This window comes from Amblyomma mixtum, chromosome 9 (genome assembly GCF_055824585.1).
Source record: "Amblyomma mixtum isolate Tamu chromosome 9, ASM5582458v1, whole genome shotgun sequence".
NCBI lineage: Eukaryota > Metazoa > Arthropoda > Arachnida > Ixodida > Ixodidae > Amblyomma > Amblyomma mixtum.
Window position 1 is genome coordinate 72381404 of NC_143020.1, and position 18425 is coordinate 72399828.

General features: G+C 45.6%; 1 protein-coding gene across 1 annotated transcript; it reads left to right on the forward strand.

The window, feature by feature from the left end:
• The first annotated feature begins 43 nt into the window (after window positions 1-43).
• LOC149329678 (putative lipid scramblase CLPTM1) lies at window positions 44-17918 on the forward strand. Its single transcript, XM_089560401.1, has 13 exons — window positions 44-278; window positions 2425-2661; window positions 3135-3297; window positions 4504-4617; window positions 5400-5485; window positions 6882-6999; window positions 7841-7943; window positions 8822-9054; window positions 10076-10251; window positions 11453-11563; window positions 12187-12322; window positions 14815-14982; window positions 16408-17918. The coding sequence occupies exons 1-13, from the start codon at window positions 204-206 to the stop codon at window positions 16602-16604; spliced, it is 1917 nt and encodes a 638-aa protein (XP_089416527.1). The 5' UTR covers window positions 44-203; the 3' UTR covers window positions 16605-17918.
• The last annotated feature ends 507 nt before the right edge of the window (window positions 17919-18425 follow it).

Sequence of the window (18425 nt, forward strand, 5' to 3'; positions counted from 1 at the left end):
CGGTTGTTGCCAAGTCTAGGTGATTGCGAGCAAACTGTCCAAGAGCATCCGAGCACACTGGTGTAGGGTCGATCGCTCTTCGCCGTCATTCACTGCGGCTGGGGCCAGTGGGTATTTGCTGTCGTCGCAACCATTTCAAGTATTTCCAGCGGGCGATCAAAGCGAGCCCACCGCCTCGATCGCTATTCCTACCCGTCGATGCCATGACAGAAACGTTGGAGTCCCGAGCGGTCGTCCCCGCGACGAACGGCCAGGTTTCGAACCCAACGCAAGATGCGGTGAGCGCCCGATACGACTCCGCAGTTCTCTCCTTTCGCGTTGCGCTTTTTTTCTTTTTGACCGCTGCCGCTCGCAGTGTCGGTCAACTTTCGATTTCCTGTGCTCGGTAGCATGTCTCATTTGCTCGTCTTTCGCCGGATACGTAATGAGAACGGATTAAAGGGCGTTTCCCAATAGGAGTTCGCGCTGCCGACCGAGCCATCGTGACTTTGCCCAATGCTTTGCCGTAATGCTTCGGAGCAGATTTGGTAACGTTAACTGGCGCTGGCGTTTGGAGAAGCGAAAGGTTCGCTTTTATACAAGGTGCGTAACTGTGGTGCACGATCTTTAAAGCGAGCAGCAAACATGACGTGATCATTTTGTACTATCCTGTGCTTCTGAGAATTGCCTTGAATTCATGCAGAACTGTTCCGTTTTCAACTTTCCAAGGCACTTCTGTCTTCAACAGCAAACTTGGTTTCTGTCAGAGTTCTTTTCGCTTTGTGAAGGACAAACAGGCGGGAACGTGCAGGTGTGAGGAAAATCCCCCATTGAATCGCATTCGTCGCATTTCTCGAGGTTGGGTCAAGGCCTTTGGAAGCGTGCTTATTTGTAGAGCTTGTTATCCTTTGAAATCCCACACTAAACGAAACGCACCGGTGTGCGTTTCGGTCTCGTGGCTGCAAATCTAACTTGAGCTGCACGGTTCTTATCGTTGACTCGTAAAGAAAATGGCCCGCGAGATAATCTCGCCGAGATATGACTCGGCGCAACGTTGGTTTTCGTGTTTTTGGGTTATCTTTGTGTGCATGAACGTCGATCCCTCACTACTCTCATTCCTTTTTTTTCCCTTAGCAACTATCTCACGGCGAGTCATTACTATCGAAAAGTAATAACAAAAAGCGGTGCTTTGCTGTAAAGGCTGCGCATGGGTGCGCTGCCTCGGCGCGCCGCAGGTGTTCACGAACCGCGCTGCGCCGTAGGAAACGGCCAGCAGTTGTGACGTCACTAAGCGGAAATGCTGAGCAACTTCTACGTCATGTCGTTTTTCCCGCGTGAGCTGCTTCAAAACCTTGCAGGCAAAACTTCAGGGAGAGCTGACAATCCCTCCGGGCCTCTGCACTCCATTATTTTGAATAGTATATACTTGGATGCGAGAGGCAGTGCCGGATTTTGAGAGCTTTGATTGGCGAAGGTGGCTGGATCAGCGCCAGTGTCAAAAGAAGCGTCTTTCTTTTTTTTTCATTTATGGAATCACACCTCAGTGGAAGTTTATATACAAGGCGAACTAGGAAACCATACATCAAAACCAAACAAACTTTGCCTCCCTCCTTGGACTGGTTCTTACTTCTAATAAAACTTGGTGCTTGCTTAAGAAAGGGAGTAAGTAATCAAGAGTACACTATTGTTATTTCGTTAGCATTTCACTGCAATTTGTTTCCTGGGATGAAGCATTAAAACTGCCTCTGGAATCCTGTCGAACTCTGCGCATTTCTCATAGCTTTTTGTACAGCTCCGGGGTCTGGAAGGCAGATTCTTTTAAGGCGAAAGCCTTTAATGCCTCATACTGTCGTTAGCAGCCGTGTCGGCAGATGTGTCTGCGTTTCGGCTACATGCCTTTATGGGCATATGCAAATAATTACTTAATCAATGGCATTCGAACGATATCGGAACATGATTTAAGGCATTCTATGATAATTGCACAATAATTACTGACTAATTGAGTAATAATAGTTAAGCAATTAGCCTAATTAACCTTTCTAGTCAGACCAGATAAATAAATAAAACCGAGTAGGAAATTGGTTGAGTTGGTGAATCCAACCAGGGTCTCCATGCGAGACAAGCACGCTAACCACTCTGCCATGCCAGCTGGATAGTTTGGAATGAATGTCTTGGTTCCTCTGGGAGGTTCAGGTGTCCACCGAGATATGGGAGACAGGCACATTTCCTTTCCTCAAAAACCAATTTACCGAGAAGCAAGAGGTACAGCGAACAGTGGCGTTCTGTGGACTCCCTCGCAGCGTTCCACTCTTAGAGGCGTAGCTTAGCATCTTAAACACACATCAGTGACACAAGCAGCAACACCGCGCTAAAGGCTTTCGCCTCACCGCACTTTAGGTCAGCAAAGTGCCCCCATGAATTTTTTTTTTCCTTTCTTTTTTTCAGGCTGTTGCAGCGCAGAATGACAGAAACCCTGAAAATGCCCAGCAACAACAACAGCAGCAGCAGCCAGCCTTCTCGTACTGGTCGGTGTTCAAGGGCCTGCTATTTCGTGCGGCCATCATCTACTTCATGACGAGCTTCTTCCGCGGCCAGCCATCCAGTCAGACGGCCGGCAGCGGGAGTGGCCAGACTGGAGCTCCACCCCCATCGTCCAACCTCTACCCCAACGGAACTGTCATGGTGAGAAGTTTCGGACTGACTTATCTGAAGCGAGAGTTCGGGGAAACTTGTTGACAGATTCATTTTAGCGCCTTTCCAGGATTAGTAGACCGATTTAGAGCTTATTAAATAAGCAGGGGCCTGTGAACATTCGGAATTTCAAATACAAATTGAATACGTTTGTTAATTGGTTCATATTTGGTTGGGAGAAATGATATTTCAAGCTATTGTTTTTAAATTAGGGCTTTTCTCACGCAAAGGTACACACGAGAGCAGATCGTCGGTAAGCTAGTGGCCAGTGTGCGACTTGATCAGACGCACTTGTATAATGCCTGCTTATTTGATTTTTTTTTTTGCCTTCAGGTGAGCTCATGAGGCTAGATAAGCCTAAATTTGATTTCTAGTTAACAGTTCCTGTTTATGCTGTTACTTCGTGAAATGTGGAAGTTGGATTATTTGTTGGTTTACTTTCTCTGCCTTTCTTCTGACTTCAGGACATGCTTATGTACATCTCTGAGGACTCGACCTTTGACCGCTTCGATGACCCAGACGCCCTGGTGTGGAAGGAGACAGGCATCATTTACGGCGACTGGTTTGGCGGTCCGAACGGCGATGCCACCTACACGAAAAACACAAGGTTCAGGCCATCGGAGGCAAGTCGTCAACTTATTTACTCTGTAAAAAGCTGCTTAACGTCCAGTCTGAATTCCGCGACAAAAGTGTTAATTTTTTGAGAAATCCGACCTAAATTTTGTTTTCCTGCAAGTGGAAAGGTGTGTCATCAATATCCCGACGCTTTCCCAATACCACTAGTTCCATTAACATATAAGGCACCATCATACACTAATACTGACGTTTCCTAAGAGTGTGACTTCGTTGTTCTTGACGATAATCAAATTAAATCAGCTGCTCTCTGCAGATATGAGAGGCACCTAAAACATAAACATTGCCGCTGCAGTGGCTGATTGGTTATAGTGCTCGGCTGCTGACCCGAAAGACGCAGGTTCGATGCAGTGCTATCGCAACAACATACGAAACAGTAGAGAGTGTTAGAAGAACTAGCATTTTATGCACAACTTGTATACTTAGTCATTCTGAGTCTCCATCATCATGATGAGCAGCTCGGGCGTCCCTCATAGCCCGAGTCGGTTTGGGATGTTAAACCCCAATAAACCAAACCAAACCATAAATGTTGTTTACCACAGTTAATTAATTAATCGGAGAGACATCCAGACCAACAAAGGGTGGGCGGGCTAGTTACGTGTTAGAGGTAAAATGCCCTAGATTCAGTGAGTGTTGTGGAGGTTTCAAGGAACTCATGAACAGAAGTGAAATTTAAAACCCCTCCAGTGGCGGCGCTGTGCAAGTTGCTTCGAGAACAAACAAACAAAGGGTCAGGAGATGTGATAGGAATACTAAATGTGCTGTATTACATCGTAGCTAAGCCTCCTTTGTGCAAAGCAAGTGCTGGCTGCCTCAGCTACTGTTGGTGATGTGTGAACTGGTAGTATTTCGTACCCCCACAGCAGGAAGCAGCTGAAGACCTTCCGTTTCCTTTTATGCGTAGCATATTGCAATCACTCAGTTCAGCCCTTGGGCGCGGCCGGGCAGCCACCAAACCACGTGACGTGACGTCACCAAACCACTTAAAAAAAACTAAAAAAAAAACGGCTAAGCATGGTGGCGGTTGCCACCCCCCCTTTCAAAGGGGGCGCTCCTATCCATCCATCCATACGTCACGGAGGAAAAGCTGCTGAGAAAATCGAGTGCCGCCAAGCAGTAACTCGCGCAAAAAGACCGCGCAATATGCAACGCATTCTTGGCTTAACCAAGCTAAGCCTGGGCATTTTTTACTCCAGAAAGTGAAGAACAACGGCACAATCTTTCTCCACGTCTACTTCGTGCTAAACGGCTACTCGCCTGATCCCAAGGCTGGAAAGGACTACTCCAAGACACACACAGTCTATCGCAAAAAACGTGAGTCCCTGGAGCCTCCGTGCTATGCACAGGCACATACAGTGGTTTTTGTTTGATTGAATCAAGAAATCTGTAATGCAGACTGGTCACATTTTTAACGTGGCTGAAGTTTGAATAAGGGAGGTCAAACTTCAACCGTGTAATGGCACAACTCCATGTACCTGCTGTTGCAAAAGTTCCCCGGTCTACGTACCTATGACAAAAGTGGATTTGCTTATTCTTTTTGCTGGAATGGCTGTGTCAATTTTTTTCGTGCTAGCTTAAGAGCAATAGTGGAATTCCTCTTCTTCATGTTTTACCACAAGAACTTTTGAATGGTGGGGACAAATGCATTGCCCTTCAGCTTCACAGTCATTGTGGTCACATGCTATTCGGCCCAGGAACTTTTGGAATTGGATGTATAGAAGTTGCTTTTTTTTTTCTCAGATGAAAGTTGTGCATAGGCTGTGTTATATTGTCCAATCTACATCTGAAGATTGCATTTCTTTTTTTTTTTCTCCATGTCTGAATGCCTAGGATGTCCACGTTTAGTGATGGCCATAACATGTACTGCATTATGCAGGCTTTCATCTATGACACAGCTTGTCGGTTGTCTATTTTAAGCATGTGAGGAGATCTTTTATAGAACTGCTTTTATGGTGCTCCATCCTTGTTGTTGGCATGAAGTATTTAATTATTGAGATAAAAAAAAAAAAAAACTCACTTTGCAGGTTTGTGTGATGGAGGACTTGCTCTTATGACGTGCTCAGCAAATCTTTCTTCTTTCTTTGGCATTCTTCCAGAGCTGAACAAATACAAGAAACTGCGTTACAAGCGGACTCAAAACTTGCTGACTGGAGAAACGGCCGCCACCCCGGAAATGGTCGAAGTATGTCTTGCCTGTTTGGCTTCACCATTAGTGTCTGTGAGACATTTCTTGCCAGGGACAATCAGGCTTCTGTCAGGACCAGCAGGGTCATAGTTGAGGTGTAATAGGACGATGGAGTATGAAAGAAATCAGAAAGATTAAGGTGTAATAGGACAATGGAGTATGAAAGAAATCAGAAAGATTAAGGTGTAATAGGACGATGGAGTATGAAAGAAATCAGAAAGATTAAGGTGTAATAGGACGATGGAGTATAAAAGAAATCAGAAAGATTAAGGTGTAATAGGACGATGGAGTATGAAAGAAATCAGAAAGATTAAGGTGTAATAGGACGATGGAGTATGAAAGAAATCAGAAAGATTAAGGTGTAATAGGACGATGGAGTATGAAAGAAATCAGAAAGATTAAGGTGTAATAGGACGATGGAGTATGAAAGAAATCAAAGATTAAGGTGTAATAGGACGATGGAGTATGAAAGAAATCAGAAAGATTAAGGTGTAATAGGACGATGGAGTATGAAAGAAATCAAAGATTAAGGTGTAATAGGACGATGGAGTATGAAAGAAATCAGAAAGATTAAGGTGTAATAGGACGATGGAGTATGAAAGAAATCAGAAAGATTAAGGTGTAATAGGACGATGGAGTATGAAGGAAATCAGAAAGATTAAGGTGTAATAGGACGATGGAATATGAAAGAAATCAGAAAGATAAAGGTGTAATAGGACGTGCTTTGCACTGTCAGCTATGTGCCACAATAAAAATTACGGGTCTAACTGCCGTGAAGGCTGAGATATCGCTGCCACAAATTAGCAAGAAGTCCAGTTCAGCTCGCAGTGACGTTATAAATTAATCCTGCGGACAAAATACTGGTCCATGAGATGGGAAACCCGTTGAATGAGAGGAATACAGTATAACCTCGTTATAATGAAACGGTGTATAACGAAATAATGGATATAACGAAGTATCAGTCAACACATACTATAATGAAGGTACGGCTATAACAAAGTAATCGCCGGTCCACTTCAACTTCGTTATAATGAGGTTCGACTGTATTAGCTGTATATTTCGAATATGTAATTTTGGAAAAATGCAGATTTGTGCGCTTATTTCCCCATATGCTCTCTCCACCATACTGGACCGTGACGTCATCATTGGCACACGGCAGGTGGTTGTTTCTACAATGCTACTGTAGATGGCGCTAGAAGTCTCAGTGCGAGATGTGCTGTTTTCTAGTTGCTGCCACAGGTGGCGCTGTGATCTCAGGGTGGTAGCAGACCCCACGAAATCTCGAAATGCAACGAGTAACAGCTCATGCTCTTAAGAATGATTTTTTTTTTAACGATTTTTTTTTTGTCTCGAAAAGCCATGCTCCCCCCGCAACTAGTGCCATCTCTTGCAGAAAGCAGAAGCAATGAAAGAAGAGATCCTGTCCCACTGGCACCCCAACCTGACCGTCAACATCATCGACGACCACACCCCGTGGACTCCAGGCCAGGTGCCCATGCCCGTCGACCAGTGTGAGCCAGATGATGATCTGCGCCCTTCCCTGTTTGTCCTTTTGTCGAGCGGGAGGCCTCTAGTGTTACCCGAGAGGCGGAGATTTTGAATGTACCATAATCACGCAAGCGAGCAGTCTGTCGGAGCCAAAAATATAAGCCGTAGAGTTAGCAAAGTGTTGAAACGATTCTGGACCAGCCCCTTCTCCCCCAGTGCAGAGTAGTGGGCCAGAGAATTGGCCCATTTCACAAGATGTCGTGTTCTCCTGGGAGTATGCGAAATTCGTCAGCTACGCAGAAAACTGGTTGGAAACAAATGCACACGGGCACTGCAGGAGTGGATTGCACTCATTTCTAGTGATGCGAGTCCAGCAAAAGTGGTGGATAGATGGTCAGTTTCAAGTAGTGAATGTTCCACCTTAGCGTATCCGCTTTTGTTTTGCACTTTGCAAACGCGCCATTTTGAGGCATTAGTCTTTATCAACAAGGGTGTGGTTCAGGGCTCCTATGAGGCAGTGGATAGCATGCTGCAAATAAAAATTTCAACAACGTTCTCTTAAGTTAGCCTGCTTTCATTGTGCCATGACGGAAAACGCTGTGTATTTATATCTGAGCATTCAGAGGCTTTGGTGCCTGCAACTGCCGCTTAGTCGGTTTTTTTTGCATAGAAATCATGCTTCATCATTTCTCGATCATACAGGCAGATTTAGCGCCTACTTTTGTGTGATATGTAATCTTGCAGAACACAATACATTGAAGTTTTTTTTTTTTTTTGTGTAACCTCAGAAGCTCTGCTTTTTTTGTCTATTTGCTGCATGGAGCGGGCCTTTTACTTGTATCCCTTTTTTTCCTCACTCCCCAGATGTGGAGTTTGAGCCAGTGACAGGAAAGTACTATCCCATCGTCTACATCAACGACTACTGGAACCTGATACGGGACTACGAGGCCATCAATGAAACCACAGAGTGAGCTTCACTGGGCACTTCCTTTTAGTTCTAGGAAAAATAGTATATACTCTGTTGCATACTTTTACCTTGAGATGCAATAGCTACATGATATTTGTGAATGCCTTTTGACTTCCTTGATGGACACTGAGGTCAAACTGAAGTTAGTCGCCGACAGTGCCGACGTCTCGAGCGAGCGGTGGCACGTGGTTGTTAGCTTGATTATTTTTGGTTGTCTTTCCTCTTCAGCAATAAATCACTTATAAATGATGGTTATTTTCGTGCCGACCTCCTGGAAAGAAAGGTGTTTAATTATTTTCTGTGCCAGCATCCACTTATGGGGAAATGAAACTGAAGACAGTGCAATGCGTCAGAGAGAGGAAAACGACATGTGCAACAATTATAGATGGAAAGAGAGCAGCGTGGCAAGACAATAAACCTGAGTAGATAATGTCCTAGCTGCAATCAAATGGAAGAAATGGACATGGGCAAGACATGCAACATGCAGACCAGGTAACAGGTGTGATAACTAAGTCATAGGGTGAGCACCAAAGAATAGGGAAACTTGGCAAGGGGTAGTGCAGGATTGAATGTAGTGTTAAGTTTGTCGAGATGCAAACGGGGTGGAGAGGGGGACTCGTGACTAAACAGGGCTTAAACTTAAACACTTACTTGCTTAAACAGGGTTACTTCGAGGCTAAACAGGGCTTGCTGCTTAACAGGGCTACTTGGAGATCAGTCGGGGTGAGAGGCCTTTGTCTCACAGACACACTGAATTCAGGGCAGGTGAAGCATGCTTGTCCCTTCTCTTCCTTTCGTAGGTGTGGGTGCTTTGTTTTGTTTGAAGGCCACTGCAGGCGCCGGTAAGGTTTACCGTGGTGGTCGGTGGTGCTGTGCAGGTGGCTGGACCTGCAGCTCACCTTCCAGCCGCTGAGCATGTTCCGGTGGCAGCTGTACGTGGCGCAGGGGATGCGGTCGCTCTCCTTCTTCGGGCAGGACCTGATGGAGGAGTCCGAGGAGGACCGGGACTCCCTCAAGGAGGCCTTCCTGGAGACCTCCCCCTACCTGCTGGCCGTCACGGTGGTCGTCTCCCTGCTGCACAGTGTCTTCGAGTTCCTCGCCTTCAAGAGTGGTGAGCGGCGTTAAAGCGATGACGGCCGTGTTTAGCCGAGATGAGTGAGAGTTAATCCAACACTGAGCTTTGTGTTAGGGATGCAGGATAGCCCAGATGTGCTTGAAAGTTAGAACTTTGTTGTATGTGCAGAGAGGAAAGGTTGGTGGAGTTGAGCCTGGTCAGTTGTGAAATGGAATGGCTTTGATCTGAGCTGGGGTATGGGACAGGGGCTGAGTGAGGGCGATATTGTCACGTAGTGGCGACTGCAGTACGGCGAACAGGAAAACAGCGAGAACGTCTTCGAAACAAAACTCTTTATTCGGGCTGACTTGCGCCCGCAAAGAACTGAATCACTCGGCGGCGGCGTAGCAACAAGCGTGCTCGACGGTCGTCGAACAGAATGCCCGCCGCTGTCGGCCGTGCTCTTTTTGAAGCTGATAGCGAACATTCGAGATAAAGCTTGGGAAGTTACTAGAACCTTCTGGCGCAAACTAGAATCGGCTCCGCCTGGATGCGATCAATCGAGATAATTCTAGGCGCGTCATGCGTCACAAACAAAGCGATAAAGCGGCGTGCCAGCAGCCTTGAGGCGTGAACAAATAAACACAACAAACAAACTCTACAAAGATTCGCGGCAATATGATTTTGTGTGCGGACCTGGGATCTGTGAGAGCTACGACGGTGTCCCTCATACTGTTTGCTACACCCAGGACTACCACATGGTTGTCCCGTGGTTGTCCTGGGTGTAGTACATGTAGTGGTTGGAGGGGAGGGAGGAATTTTGAGCGCCCCGGCACTATGTGCTGCCCTGCTGAACGACTGCTGCGACGCTTACTCTTCAAAATTAGGTCCTCCACGGTAGCCATTGTGCAGTAGCCAAATTCATAGCCCACACGCAGCATCGGGACGTTAATAACAGAAAGGTTTTGTTGCAGTACTGAGTACTTAATACAGTGAGTCTTTTTTTCTTTTTAGCATGTCAACAATCTCCGGTTTTGTGTACTTATGCATTTCCCGTTTTCTTGTCTTTCCACAATAGACATCCAGTTCTGGCGCAACCGCAAGAGCTTGGAGGGCCTGTCAGTGCGCTCGGTGTTCTTCAACGTGTTCCAGTCGGTCGTGGTGCTCCTCTACATCTTTGACAATGACACCAACACGCTAGTGCGGCTGTCGGTGTTCGTCGGGCTGCTCATTGACATCTGGAAGATCCATAAGGTGCGTCGAGGCTGCTAGCTCTGTCTTCGGAGACACACCCTTGCTTGTATTGACGAACAGTTCAAGAAAGATAACCTTTGATAACCTGTAGCCTATTGTATGAGTAGCGTTTAGCTGTTTTTGCCTGCGGGTAGTATATGTTTTGATGAAGTGATGGAACTGAGTAATGCGAGATTCAGCGGTAGCTATTTGTGGTGCTCAGTGGACTGTTCACCATGCTGCAGAGTGGCGCCCTCTGTGTGCAGAGATGCGAACAGCTCAAGCATCAACTCGTGCTGCTGTGCCCAGAGGGCACCACGCAACTGTGGCGTAGCGTGCAGTGCCGTGCCACTCCTTTTCCTCCGCCCTTTGCAACTCGTTACTCCATCGTGTTATGCGAACGTTAACGCCGACAACGACGATGCCGCAAAAGCAGGAAATGTGCCCTTAACAGCTGCCGCTGTACAATGTGATTAATTTTTTAAGGCACTTTGTACACAATTGTGTACATTGCGAATTCAGACCTTTTTCTGGGAGCTTGCAATAGCTAGCAGTGATTTCTGTGGTTCAGATGAATTTATCACAGGGTATATCCTAAACACGGTTCCTTTTGTGTTAAGTAGCAAATTCAGTAAATATTTCTCAAAACTCTGACCCTGGTAGTATGGCTTTCCCAAATTCATGCAGACAGGTTTTGTTGCCCGTAACGGTATAACGGTATAAGCGTCATGTGCATCTTTGAAAAACAACAAAAATATATTTCCTTATTAGGTACTTCTTGCACAAACCCTGTTGTGTCGATGTTCAAATTTGCAACCGTTGTGACACTCTGCACGAGACTTAGTACGAAACTGGACTAATTGTCTTTCTTGAAGCGTGCATAAACAATTTAAACTGAAAAGTTGAATTTTTGAAGAGAAATGGCCATCAGCTTCTTAAAGGGTTAAATGAAACATCAAAATGAACCCTAACACCAATGACGACTGGAGAACGAAAAATGACACAGCATGCAACAGTGCCACTATGAGCTGTTTTTATATCTAGCTAAGGCACACATGTTTTATACAAAAACAGACTGCGAAGCATGTTTTTGTATAAATATGGACTGTACAAGAGCACACAGCTTTTCTGCCACTAGCGTGTTAGCCTCTGCGCTCCACTGCTACTTTCTCAGGAACTTTGCCATGTTTCGCATGTGCCTGCTTTTTCGCTGTTCTTGCAGGTGGTGAACATATCGGTGGACAGAGAAAACAAGTTCCTCGGGGTATTCCCACGGATTCGCATGACAGACAAGTGCACCTACGTAGAGTCATCGACGCGGGAGTACGACCTGGTAAGTTTCAACGATGCCACAGCTCTTTTGAAGCACATGTAGGCACATCAATGTTGGAGAGGAGGAATAACCGCGAACTTGACAGGACTGAAGAACGAGAAGAGGACAGGACGAGCGGTAACTAGCAACTGAAGTTTATTGAAAAAAGACATGTAGCAGCAAAGGTTGCATCTGCGCATAGCGTACGAGAACGGAGATAGTGACACGTGAAACACATGCGATAGTTAATGAAATACATCGAAAGGAACAAAAAACGAACAAAAAACAATGAAATGCCCATCACAGGTTTAACAGAAACCAGGTCTCTTTATCTAAAAGCGCCACGGAAGGCTCACTCACACACATATCAAGCCCAAGTTTGCGCATGTGCGCCGCTTCTAAAATCTCCCTTTCAAGCCTCGACCTGCCCCTTCCGATGATGGTGGCTTTGTTGAACTGTGGGTAGCAGCCATCGCATTCCCTTCGCGATTATTCCTCCTCTCCAACATGTCAGACCAACTGGCCCAAAGCTTCCCCTTGTAGGCACATCAACTTCGCTGATGCAGAGCTGAGAGTGCAGCCGATATGTTAGACAGACTGGCACTCGCATGCAACATGTCATCGCTTCTCGTGCCCCCCTACAGATGGCGTTCAAGTACCTGTCATGGGCGCTGTTCCCCCTTTTGGCGGCGTACTGCGTCTACTCGCTCATGTACCTCGAGCACAAGAGCTGGTACTCCTGGGTGCTCGGTGCCATGTACGGCTTCCTGCTTACCTTTGGTGAGTGAAGAGGGCGCCACTGCAGCAAGCCTACACACCATCATCATCATCAGCAGCTCAGCTGCATCAACACTAGAGGAGAAAGGCCTCCCATGCTGACCTCTATACAGCCCTGTCCTGCAATATCTGCAGGCCCCCCTATCCCCCTGCGAACTTACTATAGCATCTCATCCACACACCTGACTCTTTTGCCCCCCCCCCCCCCCCCCCCTCGTTGTGCTTGCCTTCTCGTGGAATCTACTCTGTTACCTTCGGGGATCATCTGTTACCTTTTCTTCACATTACATGCCCTGCTTTTACTCATCAGGCTTACACATGAGGTCCTTCTATAGTGAAAAGGTAGCGACATTCCCCATGAGCCTTCTTGTTCATCAGTGCATGGCCTCAAAAAGGAAAAAGTAAAAACTTGCCATTGTGCTCGGAAAAAGAAAAAAACCAAAGCTGTGCAATTTTTGTACACTTTGACAATAATCGGTTTTTGATACCAAATGATTTCTATTCATTATGTAATAATATATGGAATTTGAATTGCTCTTGGAGTAAGTTATGATGTGGCCATGTATTTGCCCTACATGCTGAGGTGATGTGCCCCTTTTGTGTAGAAAAATGAAAACCACCACTAGCGATACCACACTGGGACAGTCGGAGATGGAGAAGAGAGGGAAAATAGAGAGTGAGTGTCAAAGTGAACAGGATGTTGGCAGTATAAAAGAATGGCACTGCCTTCTCAGTTCAGAGGGGCTAGTGGCACGCATTCAGTGCTATTTTCTTAGGCCTTGCCTCAGGACAATCCCCATCGGCAGTCATAGGGTTGCTCGTTTGCTCTGTGGGTAACATGCAGTTGTTGGTTCATCACTTCTCATTCACTGCGGCTACAGTCTGTTGTTGCCTGTGCATTGGGGAAATGCTTGTACACTAGATTTATACTGCTGTTACACGGGCACTTTCGATCGCGATCGGTCTCGAGCGCGGTTGAAGTTTCAAGCGCGATCGAGATGGACAGCTGCTACACGTATCCACTCGATCGCGATCAACTAGTTGAAATGCTACATACGAGATGGCGCTGCTTGTGCTATCATCATCACCATTGATTTTTTAATAAATTTATAATAACAATAGTTAATAAAACTTTCTTGTGAAAATATCAAACTATGAGCAGAAAAAGCACCTTAATTACTTTCTGCTGCAACCAGCAGTGGACTCGATAGCGAACAGCAGCAAAACAACACTCGGTGCACGTGTGAACGGTAGCGCCATGTAGTGACAAGGTGCCAAAGCACATCAACGCTGTGATAAAGAAGTTTTCTTCTGTAATTACTGGTAGCTAGGGTCAGTGCATTGCAAGCCTTTTTTTCATTCCAAGAAGAAAAACTGCAAATAGTAGAAAATGTAACAACTGACTAAAAGCAAGACAACTGCTTCGCCAGGTGTCGCTCTTGCGAGGTAAACACACTGCATTTAGTTAGGCCTAAGAGCTTGAAAATCGCCAAATTATCTGAAAAACAGGGGCTAGTTGTCGCTTAAATCCCTACGCGTGGGCGAGAGTGTGCGAAATAAAAGCGAACCGCTACCATTTGAGCGAGCTGTCGCGTTGAAGAATCCAGCGGTGACATGTATTTATTCTGAAGCGGGCGAGCAGGGCGCCGTCATCTTGTCAACGCATCCCCTCGATCGTGCTCCATGCGCTCGAGCAGGATTGCGGTCGATCGCGATTGAATTCGCCGTGTAGCAACGCCGGATCTGCATAGAGTTCGATTTCGATCGACTCGATCGCGATCGAAAGTGCCCGTGTGACAGCAGTATTACTGCGCTCGTGTGTGTGTGCTGGCTCTTACGTACACCTAATGGAATGGTTGTCAGCCGTAAGGGCCCCAAAAGTCCGGGAATGGTCAGAGGGCTGCTTGAAACTTTGCTGTAGTCGGGGACAGTAGTTGTTCACCCATAGTATGAAAAACAAAGGATAGAGTAGCTAAGAAGGAAATTCTTTTCTGCGGAAATTTGGCACAATGGAAGCGGCTTGCTGAAGTGATTGGTTTGGTTTATTGGGTTTTAACGTCCCGGGCTATGAGGGACGCCATAGTGAAAGGGGTTCGGAAATTTCGACCACCTGGGGTTCTTTAACGTGCACTGACATTGCACAGCACACGGGCCTCTAGAATTTAGACTCCATCGAAATTCGACCGCCGCGGCTGGGATCGAACCTGCGTCTTTCGGGTCAGCAGCCGAACGCCATAACCACTGAGCCACGACGGCGGGGGCTTGCCGAGATGAGTCGAGGAGAGGCAACACAGGTGACAACTTGCGCTCGGTTCTTGTTATTGTTCTGGTACTTTCCGTTGGTCAGAGCAGCTCCTGGCATGTTTGATCGGTGCCTGTAGGATCTGAGTTGGCAGGTAGCAACGTCTGGTACAAAAGCAGCCAGTTGTGCTGTGTATACGCAGTTTCCGAGCAACTAGCAAAGTTTAAAATGGCCGTCGTTTCCGCTCTCGCAGGCTTCATCATGATGACGCCGCAGCTGTTCATCAACTACAAGCTCAAGTCGGTGGCACACTTGCCGTGGCGCATGCTGACGTACAAGTTTCTCAACACCTTCATCGACGACATCTTTGCATTCGTCATCAAGATGCCCACCATGTATCGGCTCGGTTGCTTCAGAGACGGTGAGACTGGCTCTGCTCACTCTCTTGGTCCGGATGGGAACTTCCGTCTGTGTGGGCTGAGAGCCTTTAAGGGGGTACACTGGTCTTTTGAGACCAAAAAATCGCCAAAAAATCGATTTAAAAAAGAATGACACTTGTGGAATCTACAGCTATTATTTTCCGACTGTACCAATTTTTTCCTTCAAGAAATCAACACTTTGACCATAATATCAAATTCAGATCATCGTGTGGGCTGGATTTATGTAGGAGCAGACAGTTTAATGGCATGAAAATTTTGGACATCTGGCTGTCTTAGTATGTCGATACCTCAACATCTAGGACAGATAGAGATGTCATATTGCTTGCTAAGGGAAGCTGAAGGCGCAGTGTGTGCAATAATTGAAGCAGATTTGTTCAAACGCGCTTTAAAAATTTATAACTTCGCAAAGTTTATCGATGCATTGCATGCACACCTTGAACGTTGATATTCCAAGTGCTGCAAAATTACTAATGAAGATAAAATGGAAAAATGGTTTTGATTATTGCACTCTTTACTCAACATACTATGTAGCCAAGGATTAAAAATAAGTTTTTATTGAGCAGTTTTTTTTGCACCGAAGTACTAATGAATGACTAATTAAGATTATCTTGGGAACCGACTAATTTATGAAAAAGGTAGTTTCATTGTTGAAATCAGTATAAAAAACTGAGCTAGGTGGTACAGTTTCAATAGGATTGGACTAAAAGTAAGGAAAATAGGTCTAAAACCAGTGTCCCCCCTTAAAGGGCAACTGAAGCGGTTTTAGAATTCTCTGAGTTTAAGGTGGCCGAATGTGCGAAATGTGCTGGTAAAGCCTGCGAAATCGTTTTGCTCTAGCATTTCAAATGGTGGCGTAATGACCGAATAAAGTCGTCGTCGGTGTTCAGGCTTCTCTGAAGTGCACAGGGACGGGCAGAAGCCCCGATAATGACGTCACTTATGACCGCCCTACGTTTCCAGCGAAGAAAGGGTTATTCCATGGAAGAAAACCGACGCCATCGAAGGTGAAGCTCACAGTGTATTGTTTGGCGCCATCTGACGACGCACAGCAGCATGCAGGCGTAAGAAGCGGACATCTGAAGTTTCGGCGATAATGACGTCACTGCCGAGTTTCCTCGCACTCCTCCAACGTAGTGAGGAGAAGCCTGAACATCGTCGCGGTTTTAATCGACGATTATGTCACCATTTTAAATGCTGGTGCAAAAATACTTTGCATGGTTCATCTAGAAGCTTGATAGATTCGAATTCTTGAATAACCTCGAATTATCAAAAAACCGTTTCAGCTTCCCTTTAAGGGGCACTGTAGTTTTAGGTTGATGGATTAGCACCCTCCAATTTGGGAAATTTGGCTGATTCTGGTGGTTGGAAAAATCTCAAGTCCGGCTTGTTTCTTTCTGTCTTTTCAGACATCGTTTTTCTAATATTCTTGTACCAACGCTGGATCTACCGTGTGGATCCGACGCGAGTCAACGAGTTCGGAACGAGCGCTGTCGACGACGCCGGGGCATCTGGAAGTGAACAGCCCAACGGAGCATTACCGGCACCTTCTGAAGGAGACGTCGCCACCGCAGAGAAGCCAGAGGAACTGAAGAAGAATGAGTGACGTGCGTCTCATTTGCCGGTCGGTCGTGCCGGCCAGTTGTCTCACTGTTATTTTTTTGGTCGTGTCTAGTGTGTCCAAGTCTCCCCGTGGGGGACCGAACCTCGTCCCCCTCATCAGTTGCTGTGTAAAGTGTTCATTTGCCAAAAAAGATAAGCGAGAAAAAAAAGTGTGTTAAACAGAAAACTACTTCAGCGAGAGCGTTGGCACCGGTGTCGCTTCTTCTCGCAGGATGATGAAAGCGAAAAAAAAAAACAAAAAAAAAGTGCAGTGGTGATTTAGAAAGCAGTGTGGTGTGCTGTGAACTTAAAAAAAACTGTGCCTCGCGTCATTTGAGAGGATACTAAACACCACCCTTTTGCACAGAACTGTGATGTAAAAAAAAAAAAAGCTTTTTCTTGCCTCTGCCCCGCCCCCCCCCCCCCCCCCCCCCCCCCCCCCACCACCTACAGGCTTTTTGTACATTGTTTTTAGTGTGTACACTATTCAAAAAGCCATTTTGTTTTATTTGGTCAAAAACAGCTTTTGCTGGTTTTTGTAGTTGTTCTTTCTTGGCTGAGCCAGAGTTTTTGTTCTGCCGTTAGGCTTTTTGCAGTTTAGGAAGAAAGGTATTTAGGTGTTTTGAAAATGTGGCAAGGATTTCGAGCCAAAGGATGCGTTCTATTTAAAGTAAACCGCAAAATTTTGGATGTAGAAAGGAAAAAAAAAATGGTTTTTTGTGCATTTGATTTTTTTTTTGAGCAGTGATCTGAGCTACCTCACTGTCAGATGTGAATTGTCATTTTGCTTTTGGGTACTGGCTCCAATTTCATTGGTTAGAATCGCATATGGTTGGATTTTGTTTGCCTTGTTCAGCTTAAGAAAAAACAAAGTAATGCAATATAAGATTCAGAAGCTTACTTTCACTACAGCTTCTCTGCATGCTGTTTAGTCATGCAGCGAAATCTCTAAAAAGTTATTAGCACAGGTAAAGCCTTCATGGCAAAACAGAGAAAAAGATACAATACCTACTTTGAATTCACTTGGTACATTTCCTTGCTGTTAAGCTCATTCTCAAGGACATCATCTGCATTGCTTTTGGTGTGCAGTCTGTTTCAGTGTACATAGGACCTGTTCCGTTGTAATCATAGGACCTGTTCAGTTGTATGTAGTGTAAAAGATGCCAAGGAAGCCGAGGAGTGATTTCACCGAGTGTACTGTGTGTGACACGCATTCTCTTGTTGATTTCCATTTGGAACATTTTTTTTTAGTCTTTCGTATCCACATTCACGGTTGCGACGACTGCATAATTAAAGACGAGCCCCATGCCACAGGTTACCATCTTGTCGAGTTTCTTTCCTCGAAAAAGCTGTCTGCTTTATCAAGTTGCTGTCAAGCTTGGCCTGCTGTTTCCATGCATGTGTGCACCTAACATCCACCTTCTGCTCAAGGACACATGAAGGTCATTTGCAAGAACATGCCATCCTTATGAGCAACCATAACTGTTGAGTGAAATTAGAGCATATATAGCTCAAAGGGTAGAGTCAAGTGATTTTTTTTTATTACTGCCCTTACAAAAATGGTGTATAGACAGTCTATAGACTTCTTATTGACTTCCTATAGATATTGCTTTTTGTCCATTCATAGTCTATAGACAAAAGTCTACTAAAAGTGTGTGGCCATAAATCTATAGATTGCCTATAGACTGTCTATGGCGTTTGTATTGACTATAGACTTTATAGACAGAAGCCTATAGACTGTCTAACACTTTTTGTAAGGGTAGTTTCGTGGGTATACCAGGAAAGTTTCAGAGATTTGAGCCTGTCACTTGTGTGCGTTTGATGG

Bases quoted from the DNA above. Each gene is read 5' to 3' on its own strand.
- LOC149329678 (XM_089560401.1), top strand. From the start codon at position 204: ATGACAGAAACGTTGGAGTCCCGAGCGGTCGTCCCCGCGACGAACGGC. The intron at 279-2,424 runs GTGAGCGCCCGA...TCTTTTTTTCAG, and splicing joins CGAACCCAACGCAAGATGCG to GCTGTTGCAGCGCAGAATGA. The intron at 11,564-12,186 runs GTAAGTTTCAAC...GCCCCCCTACAG, and splicing joins CGACGCGGGAGTACGACCTG to ATGGCGTTCAAGTACCTGTC.